We start from the raw sequence: 20,439 nt of genomic DNA on the forward strand, positions 1-20,439 counted from the left end.
AGGGGGGTGTGTATAGAATGAGCCTTTAGAAAATATTTATGTAAAACATTATTGTTTTATCTGAAGTTTTAAATATTAACGTTCAAATATTATATTACTAGATTATTAGACCCGTGTACTACACGGGTTTAAGGATATAAATTTATAAATTATTTAAATTTATAATCTTTTCAAAAAATTACATAAGTGAACTTTTTACCATAGATGACGCAATAATCGGTCATGTGTAAAAACTAATTCTTTTAGAAACACACCAACTTTACTTAGAAATTGCTCTATACTTTTATTTATCGTCATGGCAAAACATAAAGCGAGATAAAATTGTCTTCTTTTCAATTTAAATGGAATCCTTCTATTCCGCGGTATTAAACGAAATCTAGGGATAAACGTTCAAGTGCCAGTATTAGTTCCGGATAATATGAGTGTCTCAATAACTTGGTTACCCGGTGGTAGGACCTGTAGTCGAGTTCCATTACATAAACCATTCTTTTGAACAATATTTTTTCATAACGTCACTGGAACACTGAACTTTGGTAATTATCAATGGTTTGGCAAGCCTAAAAGTATAACTCTATTTAGGACATCCGGTGAGTATAGACTTGCATCAAAATTATTATGAAGATATTCTGTCCTTAAATCCGTTTATTAGACGAGTCTAATAACATTAAGAGTGTTTTCAAAGCACGGAAGTAAACCGGTTTTCAAATATCGGATTAACAGATTCTTTACCATTTTTATTATTATAATATAAAATTATAATTTATTTAATATATGTTTTAAACATCTAGTAAAAAAATCATTTTAAAGAATGAGAAGATATTATCACACTGACATTATTTGAAATTCTTTATTATAAGTAGAGTTGTTACTAATAATTAACTATATATTTTAGATAAGTCAAGAATAAATAATCATTATCTAAGTAAACAATAAAATATTTGTTAGTATTAAGTTGTTAAGGATTTTTTTATTGTTTTGTATAATTAATAATAATAATAATCTAATGCTAATAAAAAAGTATGATTAATTTAAGGATATTTTTATTGTTTTGTATTAATTAATAATAATAATAATAATAATAATAATAATAATAATAATAAATTGAATGAAAGAATGCCATGTGGCATTAAGTTTAAGTTGGGCCTTGTTTTAATATAAGAATGCCATGTGGCATTAATCATACTTTTTTATTAGTATTAGATAATAAAAATAAAAATATATAGTAATAAACAACAAACAAGAAATTCATATCCATATATTAATTTTCATTTCTATTTTACCTAAGTTGGCTGCTTAGATTCGCATTGACGGACCCATAAATTATTTTCTGAAGGTGCGCACGAGGAGTTTAACAAAATTTTCTATGGGTGCAATTAAGATTTTGTCCTATAAAATACAATAATTTTTTTTTTCAACGGATGCGCCCGCCCGCCCAACCCTCAACCTAGGTTCGCCCCTAGATATGCGAATTGCGAACTAATTCCAACACATTATTATGACAAAATTCACTTTAAAATCCGTTAAATTTATAAAAGCAGGCATTTTTATTTATTAGCCGCCCTCCCCAGTCCAAATCTTCTTCTTTGCCATCCATCAAGAATCGGCATCGATCCCAGGTGATTTCGCCGCACAACCAAAACTGTAGGAATTACTTATTAACGGTACAAATAATGTGTACACAAATTGGCTTGTCATGGAACTATTCTCACAAATAATAATGGTAGTATATGGATTCTTCTTTTTGATGATGTATACACAAATTATCTCACAATACACTTGTTCTTATACTCTAGTGAGTGAGTCAAAGAACAAAGCTATAAAAAATAATTATTCCACAACCTTCAACCTTCCACTAGTTTCCATAGTTCTTCGGAGTCTCGACACCATCAGGAAAAAAATACAAATGAAAATGTACCAAATGCGGTATACATCGACTTAAAGACTGTATGTGTTGAGATATGGAAGAATTCGTGTTGTAACACTTGACCCCTTGTGCTAATCAACATTAATGTGTTGAGATATGGAAGAATTCGTGTTGTAACACTTGACCCCTTGTGCTAATCAACATTATCCGTCTTGTTTATAAGAATACTATGTCTTTGTTTTTAGTTACACTAGTGTAGACTTCATAGGAGGTCGCTCATCCTATAATTACTCTCATATAATTGTGCTTAAATGTGAAATTTTATTCTCACCCACAATCGGATTAATCAGACTATATTAATCGGTCAAAATCGGTCCTAGGCGGTCAAAATTGGTCAAAATCGATCAAAATCGAACCATACTATCTGAAACTTGAAGTATTTATGTGAATTTTGAAGTATTATTTTTATATTATTGGGTGTATATATATATATATATATATATAATTTTGAAAAAATACATATAAAAATCCCATTCCGATTAATCCCTAGGCGGTACCTCACCGCCCGACTAGCGCCTAGCGCCTTCTACAACATTGCCCACAACCAATTCACCCAAAACGTATTGATTGTATTTGAGATCAAACATTCATTATTTCATTATGACTCGTTATCTATCATGTGAATGGGGCGACGCAGAATTTTCCAAAGGTGTCACAAACTCCTCCCTCGGACTTATCCTCTATAATGAGGTTTTCCGCGCCATCATAAATATAAAGGAGTGGTTCTGATACAGTTTGTAACAATTATACCTCATACCAACCAATATCATTTACTTTACCCGCAAGGAGGTCATGAGTTTGAAGTTGATTGCCTGAGTAGCGACTTCTCAAGAGCTCACTCATCCGAGAACAAATGTCACCATAAAAACTGTGGAGTTCTCGCGACAGGCGAAATGATTTTGGATTTTGCAAAGATGTCACACTTGCACTCGCAATAAATAATTCACGCAGTTCTAAGGAAGAGTGCGATAGGATCCACTTCCTTTTGCCGAGCTTTGAAGAAGAAAGAAACATGGTGTTAAGCATTTTTTATGTACTTTTTGTTCGTTTTTTAAAGATAGATAAAAAGATCATGTTATATGGAGATTGACGGAAATTTTAACATTGCTACTGGTGGGATATACTGAGTATGATGATAATGATGTTAGTGAAAATAACAAAACATGTTACAACTTGATGACATTGAGGGTAAGTAACTCAGGGGTTGAACTTGCAATATGAATATAGCACATGAAACATTCGTGTAATTTACTTTAGAGTTGCCCAAGTAAATAGCGGCTCGTAATTTGTGTGGAATTGGCTAGAAAAAAACTTTAGTTAAAAACAACTTGAGATAGTTGGCTCAGATAAAATTATAAGCCGAGCTTAAGCCAATGCACACTCGCTCGATTAGAAAACTTAAGTATAAATAGCCAATGTAACTTATAAATTAAGAGCTCGAATGACTTCGCCAACCAGTCCATGTATAACAACCCTCCTAAAATAATTATAACACCCCTATACGTACTAAAATACAACCCGTATACGAAAAACGACCCAAAATACCTTTAATTTTATAAAAATTAAATAAAAACAAAATTTAAAGGTCTCTGGCGGGGCGCGAGCGAGGGGACGAGTGGCGGAACCCTGAGCTGCCACGTGGCAGGCTCGTGTCAAAGCTAGTCCGCAAACTCAGCAACCCTAAACCCTACTACACCTAGCTCGCGGGGCGCGAGAAACCCGACAAACAGCCCTATAAATGGAGCAGTCGAGCATTCAGTCTAATTCGTTCAAAAACTATCGATCTCTTTCTCAATTCTCTGAATAACAATAACAATATCGGGTATAATACCCCTAATTAGCGAAGCTCTGCCTCGTTGTAATATTTTAACCCCCGGTTATGTATTAGATACGCTGCCCGATTGATCTAGTGCTTCGTAACGCATGTCGAGGCTCTGCCTGACTTAGTCGTTGGAGTTCTGTCTCGGGAGGGTATAACTAATGTAAATTTGGGTTATTATACTAGCGCGTGTGCATTGTTTAGTTTATTAGATTATAACCAGGAAGTCACAGGGAAATACCTAAATTAGCAATGTGAGTAATCCTCTTTTTGTGTAAACCTTTTTGTGAGTTAATCCTTCTTTTTGTAAATTGTTTTTACAAAACCTCAATTGTTTTAACTTATATTTAACAGTGATTGAGTATTTGTATTCTACAATTATCGTCGATATGTTGGGGTTTTTTATACAAAATTTGTTGCTACACTGTGAGTAGTAACATTACCACCAGTCAGAATTGACAGTACCGTGGGTGGTAATTAAAATAGAGATAAACAAATGTAATTGCTGGACTGCTCTCAATACTGTAAAATGATAAAACCTGTTTTGATTAAACATGGATTCACTCGCCAGTATTTCTTGCTGATAAAATGTTTTTAAACGCGTTTCAGGTAACAAAATGTAAAAGCCAATTAGAAGCCAGCTGAAGAGCACTAAAGGCTTGGAAAAGTGGCTATAAAAGTTACCTAAATAAAGAAGAAGTTTTATTTCAATAAATTATGGTTTATCCCTATAAACATGTTTCTAATGGAAACTTGGGTTTATCCCAATATATTTATTATTATAAAAATTTGTTGTTTTACTCTGATAAAATATTTCCTAACTACGGTCCTGATGAAATTTCCGCTGCCAAATTAATGATAAACACCGATACCACCATCTCTGAGTAGGTCGCGGCCGCTCGCCTCCTGGGACAGGGGTCGGGGGCTGCGACACCATGTATGTCTCCATGAGAGTTGGTAACTAGCTAACTACGAGATATGTTTTCCACTTGATAAGAAGATTACATGTCGAGCAAACTCGTATAATGTTGAGTTAGGCCTCAAGTTGAAGTTAGCCCGATTGAACTTGCTCGATGAAGAACACTAATTTACTCTATAATTAACCGTGTATGTGTGTATAAGTGATTAAGGGATCAGAAGTTGTCTTGAACGCACTTAAATACGTATAAAATTCTAATTTATTTACCAACAAAATTGGTATAGAATATATGGTTTTATATATGCGTGTGTTTAAGATTTTTTTTGAACTACTTTTGTTAAGAGTAAACATCATATCACTAGACCATTAGATCATTGGTATGTTTACTTTTGTAAAAAAAAACTTATAAAAGATCATAGAACTATGGTTGTGCTATCGTTTGAACTTTGAAGGACGTTGATGGTGGCAATGAAGTTTAGAACTAGGTCTCCCTGGTGGTCGTTGGTTCGAACCAAGCCGAACCAGGTTTACTGCAGTGGGCCTTCGGGCGAGCGGGTTTTTCCTAGACTGATGGTTTGATGGCCTGGATATGCATCCAACCTTGATCAACCATTATGAAGGAGAGAATAGATTTGCTTGATAGCATGATTTAGTTGATTGTTGAAAAAAATAAAGAGGGGATAGTATTTAGATTAACCCTTAATTGTTTCTTCATATGAATGGAGAGACAGGAAATCATTTTTATTGTACGTCCCAATCAATCAACTGACAAAATGAAGAAAAAGAAAAGAAGAGATATCAGTGGTCGGCATCCTCTTTAATGAGTGGCCAAAAGATACATATAAGTCATATAGACCCCACATCTGATCGATACTTGTCTTGCAACTTGCATCTTACAAAAATACAAGATATTATATCACTTTAATTATTAATTTAATACAATTATATTAATAAAAACTGATAAAAGTGTAATCTTTTCAAAATTTCAACTAAAGCAAATACGAAAGTAATAATTTTTATTCGTTAATTATGTAAATATTTTGTAAAGAAAATATTGTCTCCACATATCTTATATCTCTTTTCTTAAAAAAAAAAATCATATCTTAACTTTCTCTAATTTAATAATGGTTTTGCTGTCTCTTTCATACTTTCTTTCCTCATTAACGCATGTGTGTATTTAATTTCAAAAGATTCATTCATGATGATTTACCAATAAGGCCAGATGGTATCATATCGTGAAGGAGCTCGTGGAGTGACACGACACTAGTGCGACACCGCCTCCTCACTAGTAATCGTGAAGGGCGTGGTGATTTCCATGAAGGCTACGAATGAGAGAGAAGAGAGAAAAAGTTGTCGGGGTGGAACTTGCAATGGTCATTTTTTTTAAATCAATTTAATCACTAGTGAACAACACCTATGAATACTGGATGTGGGAGATAGTAGAAAAAGATGCTGACATGTCGCTAAGATAAACGGTGGTGAGGAGCCTCCACTAATAAACCACACCCTTTGGCCTAAGAAACAATGATAACAATATAAATTGTAACACCCCGTGTTTTCGAAAGTCAAAGTCAAAGTCAAAGTTTGACTTCTTCGACTGCTAGTGTTCTTTTATTTTTGCATTATGTGGAGTAAGTGTTGTATAAATGAAATGATCGAATGTTTAATCAATACGACCGAATTACGACTGTGAATAATAGGAAGTAACAATGCGATAAAGTTAACCAATCAATGATCAAGCTAATCGATTCATCAATCAAAACTCGAGACTCGAATTGTGTGAACCCCGGTATGGATATACGTGTGTGTGTGCCTTATGTGTTACTTGTGCGTGTTTACTTTACGTTTGGTGTGATATTCAAGCGAATCAATCGAAAATCAAATCGAAACTCGAAGAGCAATCGAACTCAATCGAAACCGACATCGAAACGTGACTTATAGAAGATTGTATGTTAGATATAGTGGTTGGGATTAAAAGTAATTTGACTAGGAACTCTATCGTATTCGTATCATCGTCCATCGAAATCGAAACGTTGAAAATCGTCGCAAAATACTCAAAGTGTGTCGCGGATCGAACAGGAGACATCCTGATCGAACAGGCCAGCCGATCGGCTAGCATCTTGCCAGCCGATCGAGCAGCCCATCCGATCAGAGCTCCTGGCCGATCGGCTGCCACTTTCCCCTTTTGGAAGCCTATAAATAGGGCTGTCCTTGTCTTCATTTCCACTTTTGGAAAGTCTGACCGGCCAGCTCCTATTCTTCACCTTTTCTCAGATTTCTCTCAACTCCGGTAAGTTTTCACTCTAATTCTTGTACGTTTTTGATCATTGCACGATTCTACACCTTTCTATCTTTCAAAACTCGATTTCTAACCGTGAAATCACCAAGATCTAGGTGTTCTTGGGTGATGTCATCATGGTGTTCTTGAAGAACATCAAACTTTGGCCTCATTCAACCATGAATAGCTTAGATCTAACCGATTTCCACATAAACAAGTTAAGATCTATCAAAGATCTAAACATCCACAAGTTGTGAAGGATTGAAAGAAGGAATCCCAACTTTCTTTCAACTCTTTTACACTCAATGCCTTCAAACCGGTAGAAACGGAGCCTGAGCCAACCCACCGATCATTCCAATGGTTGGATGGTTCAAGATTCGGGTTCTATCTACGAGGTTCACCGACAGTGGGTTAAACTCTAAACCGACGTTCCGAACCGCTCAACGGACGGATTTGGGTGATTCCTGTCCGAGCCGGAGAGACGAGTAAGAACGAAGGTATCATAGTTCAACCTGTTATCAAACTACCTCGATATAATGACATGTAACCAAACAGCCAAGTGTTAGATGAAAGGCCGACCAGGTCAGAGATGCTGGCCGAACGGCTAGGCTGTTCGAACAGCCCAGCCGATCGGACATACCAGCCGATCGACCGGGCCAGCCGGTCGGCTAGCACATGGTCCCACACTTTAAAATTTCATGAAGCATAGTATCGAGGAAGGATGTTCGATCGAACTGCGTTTGGTGAACATTACTCTTCGGATCATGAGATACTACTCTTCAACACTTAATCGTTTTCACAACTCGTTCGTAGTAGGGAATGCCAGCCGATCGAACAGACTGTTCGATCGAGCGACATTCAGTTGAGGACAAATTCTGAAGTTCCTAGCTGATCGAGTGAGCTAGCCGATCGAACAAACCGTTCGATCGATCGACTTGAAAGGTAAGAACACTTCAGTGTTCTCATATACTACAACGAAAACTCCAAAAGTTCAAATCCTCAAACACAAACACACCAGAGGAAGAAACAATCCACTCGAATGGCCCAGCCGATCGAGCCTACCGGCCGATCGAACAGGACTGTCCAACCGGACATACCAGCCGACCGAACAGCCCGTTCGATCGAACCTACCATTCGATCGAACCTGCCGTTCGATCGACCAGTCCATTCGATCCATTCACGCTTGTTTACTTTTCCGCGTTACTTATCGTTATGCTATCAAACTGTTCAGGCTAATCTTACTCTCAGCGCTCCCTTCAATCCATCATCAATCACTGTGAGTATACTCGATCCCTTTTTGCTTTTAGCACTTTTGGGTGTCACATACGTTACCTATCAAATCACAATCAAACACAAACTATTTGGACGCTAACCATTTGCATGTGCTATTTGACTAAATGAATGTTGTTTATTATGTTTACACGTGGAGTGCTATCTACCTGCCTTAGCAACATAGTACTATAGTTTGGACTCAGCACCCGTTCATACGGGGGTTGTTAAGGACAATTACTTGCATGGATTACGGTGGTAATCATGTATTGCGAACCGTCTCGGACGGTCAACCCGCAGTTGTTGGTACCGATGGTCCCATGTCGATAATTAACATGCTTCGTTTTCCTCTGTGTACGTGCCTGGTTATGCGTAAACTATTCGAACTCTATATGCTATTATCAAACTTGTGTGCTCACCTTTACATTTTATGTATTGACTTATTTTAACATATGTGACAGGTGTTTAAGTTGCTAGGATGCTTAGGCGCGTGGTGATGAAATCGAGGCTATGGAGTCTAGAAATAATAAACAATTGTCTGTAATAATAATTGAATCTGAGTTGTCGGAACGGAATTATTTGCCTAGTTGCTTTCTATGATAACTTGTTTATTTATTTGGGATACGGTATGGGACGTATCATTTAACTGAATTTGTAATAATAGTTGTTGTGGAAACTTCTGGACAATCTGTTTCGCTCAGTGCCGCGCCCCGATGATTCCGCCATCAGTTGGGGTGTGACATAAATATCTCATAATAGTCTTATAACAAAAGGATTTTGATTTATATATTTATTCTTGAATATTATAACCCGAAATATGTTGAAACAGGTATCATATCCTCAAACAAAATATCATTTTTTCTTTCTCAAAGTTGGTTTAAATTCTTAACAAAACTCTTCTTAGTTCTTATCACATGTTAACTACTCAAATAAACAAATATGTTTAGCTAGGGTTGTTTTTGTTTATATCTGTTACAGGCATTGGCGCAGGATAAGCTATGTCCGGGGGGGGGGGGGCGCCCGACCCCCCGAACTTTTCGATGCGTAGTGTTATAAATAGTACTTTCGTATAGGTATATACGTTGCCGCCCCCCCGGTTTTGCGAAAATTCGGGGGGGCGTGGCTTCGCCAATGGTTACAGGTGGTGGTGGAGAGTGGTGGTTAGTGAGTGTTTGTGGACTGTGGTGGATAATATGTGATGGTGGAAAGTGTTATGTTGTGGCGGGTGGTGGATGATAACCGATAATGATGGTAGTATCTGGTGATGGTGACGAATGTTTAAGAACCCATTAAATTTCAAACGAATAAAAGTACCAACACTTTTTTTGAACACTTAGGGTGTAAGGGGTGCTCACCTAAGAGGTGAGTCCCCTCTCTTACGCCCAACCAATCCTCGTGTGCCACGTCAACTCCCCTCTTAAACTCCCCTAACACCCTAAATTGATGGCGGCACTCCCCTCTTAGGTGAATTGTTTTTTTTTTTTTTTTAAAAAAAAAAAGGAAAATCATTGATTGGACCGCCCCTCTCTCTCTCCTCCCTCTCTCTTCGGTGAGCCGCCACCGTTTCTCTCTCCTCTCTCTACTCACCGCATGGATGGCGGTGTTCTTGCCGATCGGGAAAATGGGGCACCGCATGGGGTTGCCGAAGGCACCCCGTGCACCCTTAACACATCCATCCACTACACTGACTCCTAAATCTGTTTGCTTTTAATGAGACTTGAATCCTCACCATTTGAGAAGATAGATACCACTGCAACACCTTGAAATCATTAAGTTAAACCGGTATAACATTTATTTAGTTCATACAATAGTTAATAAATAAACAACTAGGACTTAAAATTCAAATAAATTTATATCATAGATACATTTGCATAGATGACAGAATTGATAATTTTATATAGTAGTGAAAGTGTAAAATACAATATTTTTTAACGTGTGATAGTACGTGTGATAGTACGATATGAAATAACGCATGTTATAAAACTCAAAACCCTAATCATACATAAACAAAAAAACATAATCACGCATGGTTATGATTTTTGTTCATGCGTGATTTATGGTTTTGTTCATGCGTTATTAGGGTTTTGTGTTTTATAACATGCGTAATTTCATATCGCACCATCGCACATTAAGGAATATTGAACGTTAACATTCCCCTATATAAGTAAAACCATTTTTATAGTAGGTTTTACTTGTAAATGTTGTGCTTAAAAATCTTAACCGTTACAATTTTTTTTTACCAATGGGGTGGTCCATTGACAAAGACAAAACATTCAAACACCTTGAGAATAAACAGAGAATAAAAGAAATTTGTCGTTCAATTTTTTTTTTAATTCAGATAATATTATATGAAAAAGACACACAAAATGAGCAATATCACACAAAAGTGAAGTGTCCTGATTTGTTTATGTATCTTTGTCACGTTCTCAAACACATGTTTGTCAATTTCCATGAGCAGTAACATTCCACCTAACCAAACCACATGTAACACATCAAACTCCACACAAAAATTTACAAAAGGACATTTTATTGACATTACATGTTGGAAAAAAATCATATACCATTTGTCTTTGTTGGTTCAATCATGGCCACATATTTGTTGGTTCCAAGAATCCCATAACCAAAATCTTGTAACCATCTTAAAGTCTATTTGTTTACATTATTTTCATTTCAAGAAATTGAATAAGGGTTCCTAAATTTGCCTGAGAATGTGTTTATACAAATTCTTGCATAGTTTCATGTCAAGAAAAAAGAATCATTAGGTTTTCTAGCATCCCTTTCTCTTGTTAAATCTTGACACATTCGCTAATTCGCCGTCATTTTTGGGTCCGTTTGGTAGTATACAATCTCCCCCTCGTCGCTCACATAGTGATCCTTCTTCAAACTGTTAATAAGAACTCCTAGCAAGTGAAATGGAAGAGGCCCGGATTTCTTTGGCTCTCGGTAATATTTCCCGAAAACGGGCTTTGCGGCTTCGGTCTACATTATCGAAATTGAATCATTAGTAACATGTTCATATAGTTAAAAGAGTAAATTACGTTCTTGGGCCGTGTGGTTATATCACTTTTACTATATTAGTCCAAATTAAGAATTTTTTACATATCTGCCCTCATGGTTTCTATAACTAACCATTTTGGCCCCTAAGTCTAGAGATCATGGGGGCCAAAATGGTTAGTTATCGAGACCATGGGGGCTAAAATGGTTAGACTTAGGGGCCAAAATGGTTAGTTATAGAGACCATGAGGGCAGATATGTTAAAAATTCTTATTTTGGGCTAATATAGTAAAAGTGATATAACCACAGGGGCCAAAAACGTAATTTACTCTAGTTAAAATAATTTTAACTTTTGTATTTAAGAATACTCACTGCTTCAATGAGGTTGTAATGAGGGATTTGAGGGAAGAGATGATGTATGACATGAGTTCCGATGTCATGATGGATGTTATTGATCCATCCATAGTCGCGATCAAGTGTCGTTAGTCCTCCTCTTAGATAACTCCATTCCTGTCACACCCATTTGAAAGTTATATCATTTTTTACGATGAAATGCGAATTGGAATTCATGGTCGGTTTAAAGTTCAAACCTTTCCGCGATACCATGGGAGTTTATCCTCGTGACCATGATGATGCAAGTACGTTACTAAATCAAGCCATACGACGAAACCCTGAATTTAAATCAAGAAACATGATTGTTACTTTGTTAGTGTAAAGAAAATGAAGCACATGAAGCATTTGAAAAAAATAAGAGTGAATTTCAAGGAGGCGCTGTCGTTTATGTTCAAAATTGACGAGTTTTGTCCTTTATGTTTTCATATCATACACGTTTTGTCCTTTAAGCCTAACCCAGTTAGTTTTTTCAGTTAAATTTCGTCATGTGCTTTGCACATGAGGGCATTTTTGTCAATTCAAAGGTTGCAGAAGCTTTGAGCTGTAAATCTTCCGTTGAACTTACCTTTGAATTGACAAAAATGCCCTCATGTGCAAAGTATACGAACAAATTTAACTGAAAAAACTAACTAGGTTAGGCCTTAAGGACAAAACGTGTATGATATGAAAACATAAAGGACAAAACTCGTCAATTTTGAACATAAAGGGCAGCGCCTAAAAATGGGTATAAAGATAAAGGACAATCCTTGAAATTCACTCAAAAAATAAAATGCTTTTAAGTTTTTAACTGACCCAATAAGGGATGCCGTAGAGTTTAAGTACTTGAAGCGGGCCCATTGTAACGGATAAACCCACGAGCAAAGCAGCCATGGCTGTCCAACACACCGTTGACGTGATGATGTCTTTCCTTTCGTTAGGGAGAAATAGATCGCTGTCGGGGTTGAAATGTGAGCCTTTCTTTCCTGGGCTTCGACTCCACTGTAAAATCGCAACCCGTTAAGACCTTAGTAGTAGCATAGCTAGAAAATAGCCAAAATACACAAAAAACTAAACATGTCCAAACTTATTATAAAAGGAGCAAATTTTATTAAATTCATGGTTTTAAAGTTAAATAAATATTAAACATCTCTGTTAATTACCAACATTTAGGTTCACTTGATTTTAAAGGTCTTATTATATTATATATTTATATAACATTTAAAATCATATATTTTAGAGTAAACTTCCGTTTTGCTCCCTATGGTTTGGTCACTTTAACGGTTTTGCCCCAAACCTTTAAAAATAGCCATTTTACTCCATGATGTTTTGGTTTTGTTGCCAGTTTGCTCCCTGCGGGGAGCAAAATGAAAAAACAAACAATTTGGATGGAGTTAGAGGCGGGGAGCAAACTGGCAAAAAAACCAAAACATCAGGGAGTAAAATGGCTATTTTTAAAGGTTTGGAGCAAAACCGTTAAAGTGACCAAACCACAGGGAGCAAAACGGAAGTTTACTCTATATTTTAAATTCATGAATCATGATTTTAAAGTTAAATATTAAACATCTCTGTTAATTACCAACATTTAGGTTCACATGGTTTTAAAGGGCCTATTATATTATATTTAAATCATATATTTAATCAAGTGCTTTACATATTCTGATTATTGAAGGTTTAACATGCATAACATTAAATAATTATAGAGTAAACTGCCAAAATGGTCCCTGAGGTTTGATCACTTTTGCCACATTAGTCCAAAACTCAAATCTTTTGAATCTAGGTCCCTGTGGTTTCAATTTTGTTGCCATTTTCATCCAAAAGCAAAATCTGGTCAGATTTTTCAGTTAACATCCAGTTTTTTTTGTCTTTTTCCTCCATTTTAATGAAGGGCAAAATGGTCAGTTATTTTTAATTTGTTATAATAAAACATTAAAAGACCATTTTGCCCTTCATTAAAAAGGAGGAAAAAGACAGAAAAACTGGATGTTAACTGAAAAACCTGACCAGATTTTGATTTTGGATGAAAATGGCAACAAAATTGAAACCACAGGGACCCAGATTCAAAAGGTTTGAGTTTTGGACTAATGTGGCAAAAGTAATCAAACCTCAGGGACCATTTTGGCAGTTTACTCATAATTATATAATCAGAACCACTTTAACACCTCCTCAGTCACAGGATGTCAATATATTCATATAACCATGGGCGTAGCTTTGAAGGGGCCGGGAGGGGCGTCCGACCCCCCGAACTTTTCGCTCAGTAATGTTATGTATGTACGTTTCGTATAGAATTTTTTAGATATATACGTTTTCGACCCTCCGGTTTTATACTTTTTAAGGTATAATTTTAGGGCCGGTGACTTCCGACCCCCCCGGTCGGAAATCTCAAGCTTCGCCATATAACTTGATGAAAATCACATGAAAATTTATATTTGGATCAGAATAAAGAGCCTAACCAGATAGAAAGGGTATGCAAGCATGGGGAATGGCAAGGTGAACCTCAAAGTTCTTGTACCCTTATCTAAATTTCTGTAAATCTTCTCAGACAACTGTAAACACATATAATTCTATGAGCAAGTGTACCAAAAATAATCAAATTCAATGTTATGAAACTCAAGACTTATAAAGAGACTCACCGGATGCCAAGATTCGTCGTTTTCGACATGCCCATGGTTCTGGTGGTGAGTTCTATGACTAATTCTCCTATATCAACAACATTCATACAACCAAATTAAAAAAAAAAAAAAAAAAAAAAAAAAAAAAAAAAAAAAACACTACAAACTAATAAAACAAAACTAGTAACAACAAAAGCATACCATCCATGATAAGGTACAAGAATTGAAGAATGAAGTATATGACCAACAACACTATTAAGTTTTGCATTATTGGAGAAGCTTCCATGACCACTAAACATCAAAACAAAAATCATAAGTTTATAACCAAAATAACCCAAAAATATAAGGCAAATTGGATTTAATTATTTAAATAATCCGAAACCGGCTGTTTTTGGCGAATAATAATCCCAACTGAGTTTATTCCCGACAGTGGTCCAAACTTTTTCATTTTGTTTGTATAATGGTCCGCCGTTAAAAAAACTTAACCACATTACAAACTGATGTTTTCGGGCTTTTGATCAGAACGAGGATACGAGTCGACTGATATAAAACTTACCTCGAAACAGTTCTCCAAACGACGCTTCAATTCGGGAGTTTAAACTTCCAATTAACAAACATCAAGCCGTTTGGAACACCGTTTCGAGGTAAGTTTTACATCAGTTGACTCGTATCCTCGCCCTGATCAAAAACCCTATAACATCGTTTTGTAATTCGGAAAAAAAAAAAACACTTAACTTCGTTAAGTTTATACAAACAAAATGAAAAAGTTAGGACCATTCAGGGGCGGATATATATTAGACTAAGGGGTAGCCTCCGCTACCGCTTGGTCGGAAAATTTTTGACGTTTTTAGTATAAATTTTGAAAAAATTTGACGTTTTTTCGATTTCGTTACCGCTTATTTATAAAACGTTCTCGCTTGGTCGGAATCCTAGATCCGCCACTGGGACCATTGTCAGGAATAAACTCAGTTGGGATTATTTAAAGATAAAATATTTATCTAAAAATAAAAATACAAAATCTTGAACATACCAATCATGACCAAGAACAAAGAGAGCCCAGAACATAGTAGATTGAGCAATCCAATAAAGTGGCCAAACCACAATATTATTAAAAAAAGCAGCCACAGCAGCCAAGCCAAAGACCACAACCACATCTCTAACAACATAACTCATGGACTTCCATGGGTCCTTAACCCAACAATGTTTGGGTATAGCCGCTCTAATATCAGCCAATGTGAAGGGCGGTGGTGCACCAGGGTTGAACTTGAACCCATTGGTTATCTCACTGTCGTCATCTTCTTCATCTACAAACTGAATCTTGGCTGGCGCACTCACTTTCAACCCCAAGTTTCTTCTATCTTTAGCTCGTGAAAACAAAGGGTTGAATGTGATTGGTTTATTGTTGGTCTTGAATAATGTGGAATTGGAAACAGGGGAATTCAAGATTGTGAATCTTGGTTTTGGGTATGATGATGTTCTTGGAATGGGTCTAACACAGCATTCTGATAAGACCCATGTGGCCATTGATGATACCCAACCCAGATGGATGAAAGAGGGGGTTTCAGATCTAAATTGGTGAGTGGGTGTGTGCAAAATTGGAGGTTATAAAAAGGGGTGTTTGTGTTTGTGTTTGATGATATGAGATTGTGAGGATATGAAATGCAAGGGCATGTTTTCTCCACGTAGATCAAGATTTTGGGTACTCTGTTGTTGCAAGTGCAAGTTGCAGTTATGCATATAGATATAGGTTATATGATGTATAAAGCCTTTGTGGGGGGTGGGTGGGTCACTGGTAGAGGTGTACAAAAAAAATACATGTATAGATATACATGTATAGATATAGGTTATATGATGTATAAAGCCTTTGTGGGGGGTGGGTGGGTCACTGGTAGAGGTGTACAAAAAAAAATTGGTTTTAGAACCGAAATCAGGGAAAAATCCGGTTTTAGAACCGAAATCGGGAAAAAAAACCAAACCGGTTTTTTTATAACTGAACCGTCGGCTTGTGACCGGTTACTAATCTTGATCTGAAAAACCGGTTAATAACCGAAACCGGTTTTAAAAAAAACTAGTTAAAAACCGGTTTTTTTTGGCAAAAACCGGCAAAAAACCGGTCCCAACCGGTTACACCGGTTATTGTTTTGGACTTGAAAAACCGGTTAGTAACCGAAACCGGTTATAAAAAAACCGGTTTTCTTTTTGGGTGAAAAAAACCGGTTCGGTTAATAACCGAAACCGATTTAAAAAAAAAAAACAGATTTATACACCTCTAGTCAGTGGGTCTTGATCCACTAGATTATCTATGTTTCTAACTAGTGGAATTCATCCCGTGTTGCACGGCGGGAATCTGTTTAGTATCAGTTCGATTTATTCGGATAAAGGTGTATATGTTCTCGGTCGATATCATGGTGGTACCGATATAGTTGAGATGGTATCAGTTTGTCTCGTTACGGTACTAATACGATGCCAATATTCGCTATAGCTGATTATAACAAAAAAATATATATATATATTGCATATACAACTCTTTTTTCAACGAAACTCGTAAGGGGAACAATAAAAATGAATATCCATGCCGCTATTGAAGCCGTAGACGATATTAGCTCGTTTTGTCAATTTAAAAACAAAAAAAAAGAAAAAAAAATATTTTACGGTATCAATAATTTGGGACTTTTTTTAAAACATAGATAAATATAAGCACGTCTCAACGACAATTTAGAATTGTATAAAACTTTACGTTAGAGTAAATTGTCATTTTAGTCCTTGAGGTTTGACCAAAATTATCACTTTAATCCAAATAGTTTTTTTTCTTGCCATTTTAGTCCAAATGGTTTTGTTTTCTGCCATTTTAGTCCCTGAATTTTGTCATTTTTTGCTATTCCCCTACAACCCACTAACTACATTCAAAAAATTTAGTTAACTTAGGTGAATTTTGGCCAAGCCACATTTTTTTTGCAGGTGCAGTGGTATAGGGATGGTTTTGTGCCGGATTACAGCGAAGATGATGGCGGTGGTTGTTGGTTTTACGATGACGGCGGCGGTGTTGGTTGATGACGTGGGTGGCGGAAAAGTGGCCGGTGAGGGTTGAAATGGTGGGTGGTAATGGTGGTGGTGGGGTGGGTGGTGACGGTGCAGGCAGGTGGTGGCGACGATAGAAGGTTGTGATGGGGTGAATGGTGGGAGGTGGTGGTCGATGAAAATGGAAAAAAATGACAAAAGTCGGGGACTAAAATGCCAGAAAACAAAACTATTTGGACTAAAATGACAAGAAAAAAACTAATTGGACTAAAGTGACAATTCTACTCAAACCTCAGGGACTAAAATAACAATTTACTCTTTACGTTATTTTGTTATATGTAAGACCCAGTTTATATTACTAGATTTAACAACATAGAACCTTGCATTTAACGCCAAAATGACGACTTAACAAAAACTTTCAATAGTTTAAACCATAACTAGACACAACAACATGTATTATTCTTACGAAACCGTAATCAAAAGGATAACTACAATTGTTTACATAGTTTTTAAAACTAAAGATCATGTGCGGAAGCGTTTGTTAGTGTGTTCGGTTCAGATGCATATGCTTGATCATCACCCTTCTGCTAGTTTACCTGAAAACCGAGCATTTTAATCCAATGTTAGTATTATGGTCCTTGACCAATAATATAAGAGAAAAGGTGTGTTAAAACCCATTAGAGAAATCATAAACTATGAAATTCAGCATTTGGAACTGGGGGCCACCGTAATTTACGGTAGTCACCGTAAATTACGGTGGCACCTGGAAGTTTATTGCCTGCCGTAAAGCAGGAGATTCCCACCGTAGCATTTTATTGGCCACCGTAAGTTACGGTGTCACCGTAACTTACGGTAGACCCTGCACTTGTTTTCTTGCTTTGTGATCTTGGGCATCCTAGTTCCGTTTTGCAGGGAAATGACCTTGAACAGGTTTATCACCCACCCAAGGCTAATTACCCATGTTTGGAACTATTACTCGTTATCATGACTCGCTTTCCCATAAGGGATCGCTTACGTATTAATCTACATAATTAATTCCAAGACTTCGTGTTTGTCATCTATAGTACTAGTCATGTTTACCAAATCAAGATCATAACTCCTATACTAGGAGTTTAAACTTCGCAACTAACCTAGCATGTCAAATTTACAACTTACGCAATGATTATAACCATGCTTTAAGTAGTGATGTCTAGCTTTACATTATTCACAATCTTGTTTCGACCCGTTTGGGTGCTGAAATTAAGCACCTTACGGACGTTCAAATTCATGTTTATTACTTGTTTAAGGCAATAGTCGAATTCATGACATAATGGTAATTCTCGATCTTCATGTTTTTTTTTTAAATAATGGCATAAAGCTAACAATATATATATGTAATGAAACGATAAATTTCATACCTTTAGAGCACGCCTTTTCCTCGTGAATTCCCTCCGGCTTGTCCGCTAGATGAACCGGACTCTTTGCCTAGAAAATTCAGTTTTTAACTTGTTTAGAATCCTTTTCATGACCATTTTCACATCAATTATGAGACATGATCAAAATCTGCGTTTCTATCAAATTTAACATAAAAATCCTCACTTAGGCATTTCAACAAACACCTAATGGGTCAGATTTTCCTACCATCATCTTCAAGTTCATGACTTGCAATTTAAACCTCGAATTTCATTTTAATTAGTAAACCTTGCACACATCTTAGTATCAATATCACAGGAATTACCTCCTATAATGAAATTTATACTAGGATTAACATTCAAAATCCTAGTGTTCATCATCAACATATAAAACCCATAACCTAGCTTCCATGGATTCATGGAATTTCCTGAATTTGAGCATAATTTCACATATAGTTGTCTAGGTTTTACTCCTAGACACTATATCATCATTAATCTAACTAAATTACTGTCATGCATCAACAAATTTCAGATTGCCTAAATTCATGAGGATTTCAAGTAGAGAATTCTCATCAAATTTTACATACCTCTTAATCCTCTTGCGATGAGGATCACAGTTCTAAGCTCGGATTTCGTTTTGGTTAGGATTTGCACCTCCAATTGAAGGAAATTGTGGATTTTAGGGTTTTGGAGGATGGGGGTCGCCCCTTTCTTGCTCCTGTCGACCAGACACACCAAAATGGTGTGTTTGGTGAGTTAGTCACAATTCAGCATTTAACTTTCGTTCTTTGTCAAGTTTAGTCCCCCAACTTGATTTATTCCTAAAGTTTACGTGTTTTATTCCTTTTGTGATTTATTTCAAGATCTGAATTTAACTAGGTTAAGTTCCTAGTTTGTAAATTCTTGTTTATTAACTCTTTGAACTTTCTAATATAAGAATTTATATTTTCAGGGTGTTACAAGTCCACCCCCCTTAAAAAGGGTTTCGTCCCCGAAACCGAATTACGTACCAAATAATGTAGGGTGGAGTCGTCGCATCTCTTCTTCGGACTCCCATGTAGTGTCTGACCCTTTTCTGTGCTCCCATTTGACTTTGACTTGGTTTATTATCTTGTTCCTCAAACTTTTCTCCTTACGATCTAAAATCGCAATTGGTTTTACTGCATAGTTGAGGCTGTTATCCACCTCGATATCATCGTAGTGGATATGAGCAGTTTCGTCGGCCAAACATTTTCGGAGATGTGACACGTGGAATGTGCTATGAATTCCACTCAACTCTTCGGGTAATTTAAGTCGATAAGCTACTTTACCAACCCGTTCAGTGATTCTAAATGGCCCAATAAATCTTGGGCTTAGTTTTCCCCTTTTTCTGAATCTAATAATACCCTTCCATGGGGAAACTTTTAGCATAACCATATCGCCAACCTGAAATTCAATTGGCCTATTTCTTTTATCTGCATATGCCCTTTGCCGGTCTTGAGCCGCTTTCAAGTGTGCCCAAACTAAGTCGATTTTCGCATTTGTAGTTCGGATTATATCAGCAGGTGCTAGCCCCCGCGGACCCACTTCTCCCCAACATACCGGAGTCCGACATTTTCTGCCATATAATAGCTCATACGGGGCCATTTTAATACTCGCGTGATAGCTATTGTTATATGCAAATTCGACCAAGGGCAAATGGACATCCCAACTACCTCCAAAGTCAATAATGCAAGCACACAGCATATCTCCCAACGTTTGTATTGTTCTTTCGCTCTGCCCATCCGTTTGTGGATGGTAAGCAGTGCTAAGGAACAATTTAGTTCCCATTTGTTCTTGGAATTCACGCCAGAATTTCGAAGTAAAC

The 20,439-nt window shown here is 36.6% G+C and overlaps 1 protein-coding gene across 1 annotated transcript; it reads right to left on the minus strand.

Moving 5' to 3' along the window:
• Window positions 1–10,719: 10,719 nt before the first annotated feature.
• Window positions 10,720–15,914, minus strand: LOC110868972 (omega-3 fatty acid desaturase, chloroplastic). The gene is made up of 8 exons (XM_022118259.2): window positions 15,215–15,914; window positions 14,386–14,475; window positions 14,206–14,272; window positions 14,026–14,118; window positions 12,389–12,574; window positions 11,794–11,874; window positions 11,576–11,713; window positions 10,720–11,188 (listed from the first exon to the last, which is right to left on the minus strand). Exons 1-8 carry the CDS (start codon window positions 15,706–15,708, stop codon window positions 11,015–11,017), a joined length of 1,323 nt encoding a protein of 440 aa, XP_021973951.1. The 5' UTR covers window positions 15,709–15,914; the 3' UTR covers window positions 10,720–11,014.
• Between the last annotated feature and the right edge of the window lie 4,525 nt (window positions 15,915–20,439).

Source organism: Helianthus annuus, chromosome 7 (genome assembly GCF_002127325.2).
Source record: "Helianthus annuus cultivar XRQ/B chromosome 7, HanXRQr2.0-SUNRISE, whole genome shotgun sequence".
NCBI lineage: Eukaryota > Viridiplantae > Streptophyta > Magnoliopsida > Asterales > Asteraceae > Helianthus > Helianthus annuus.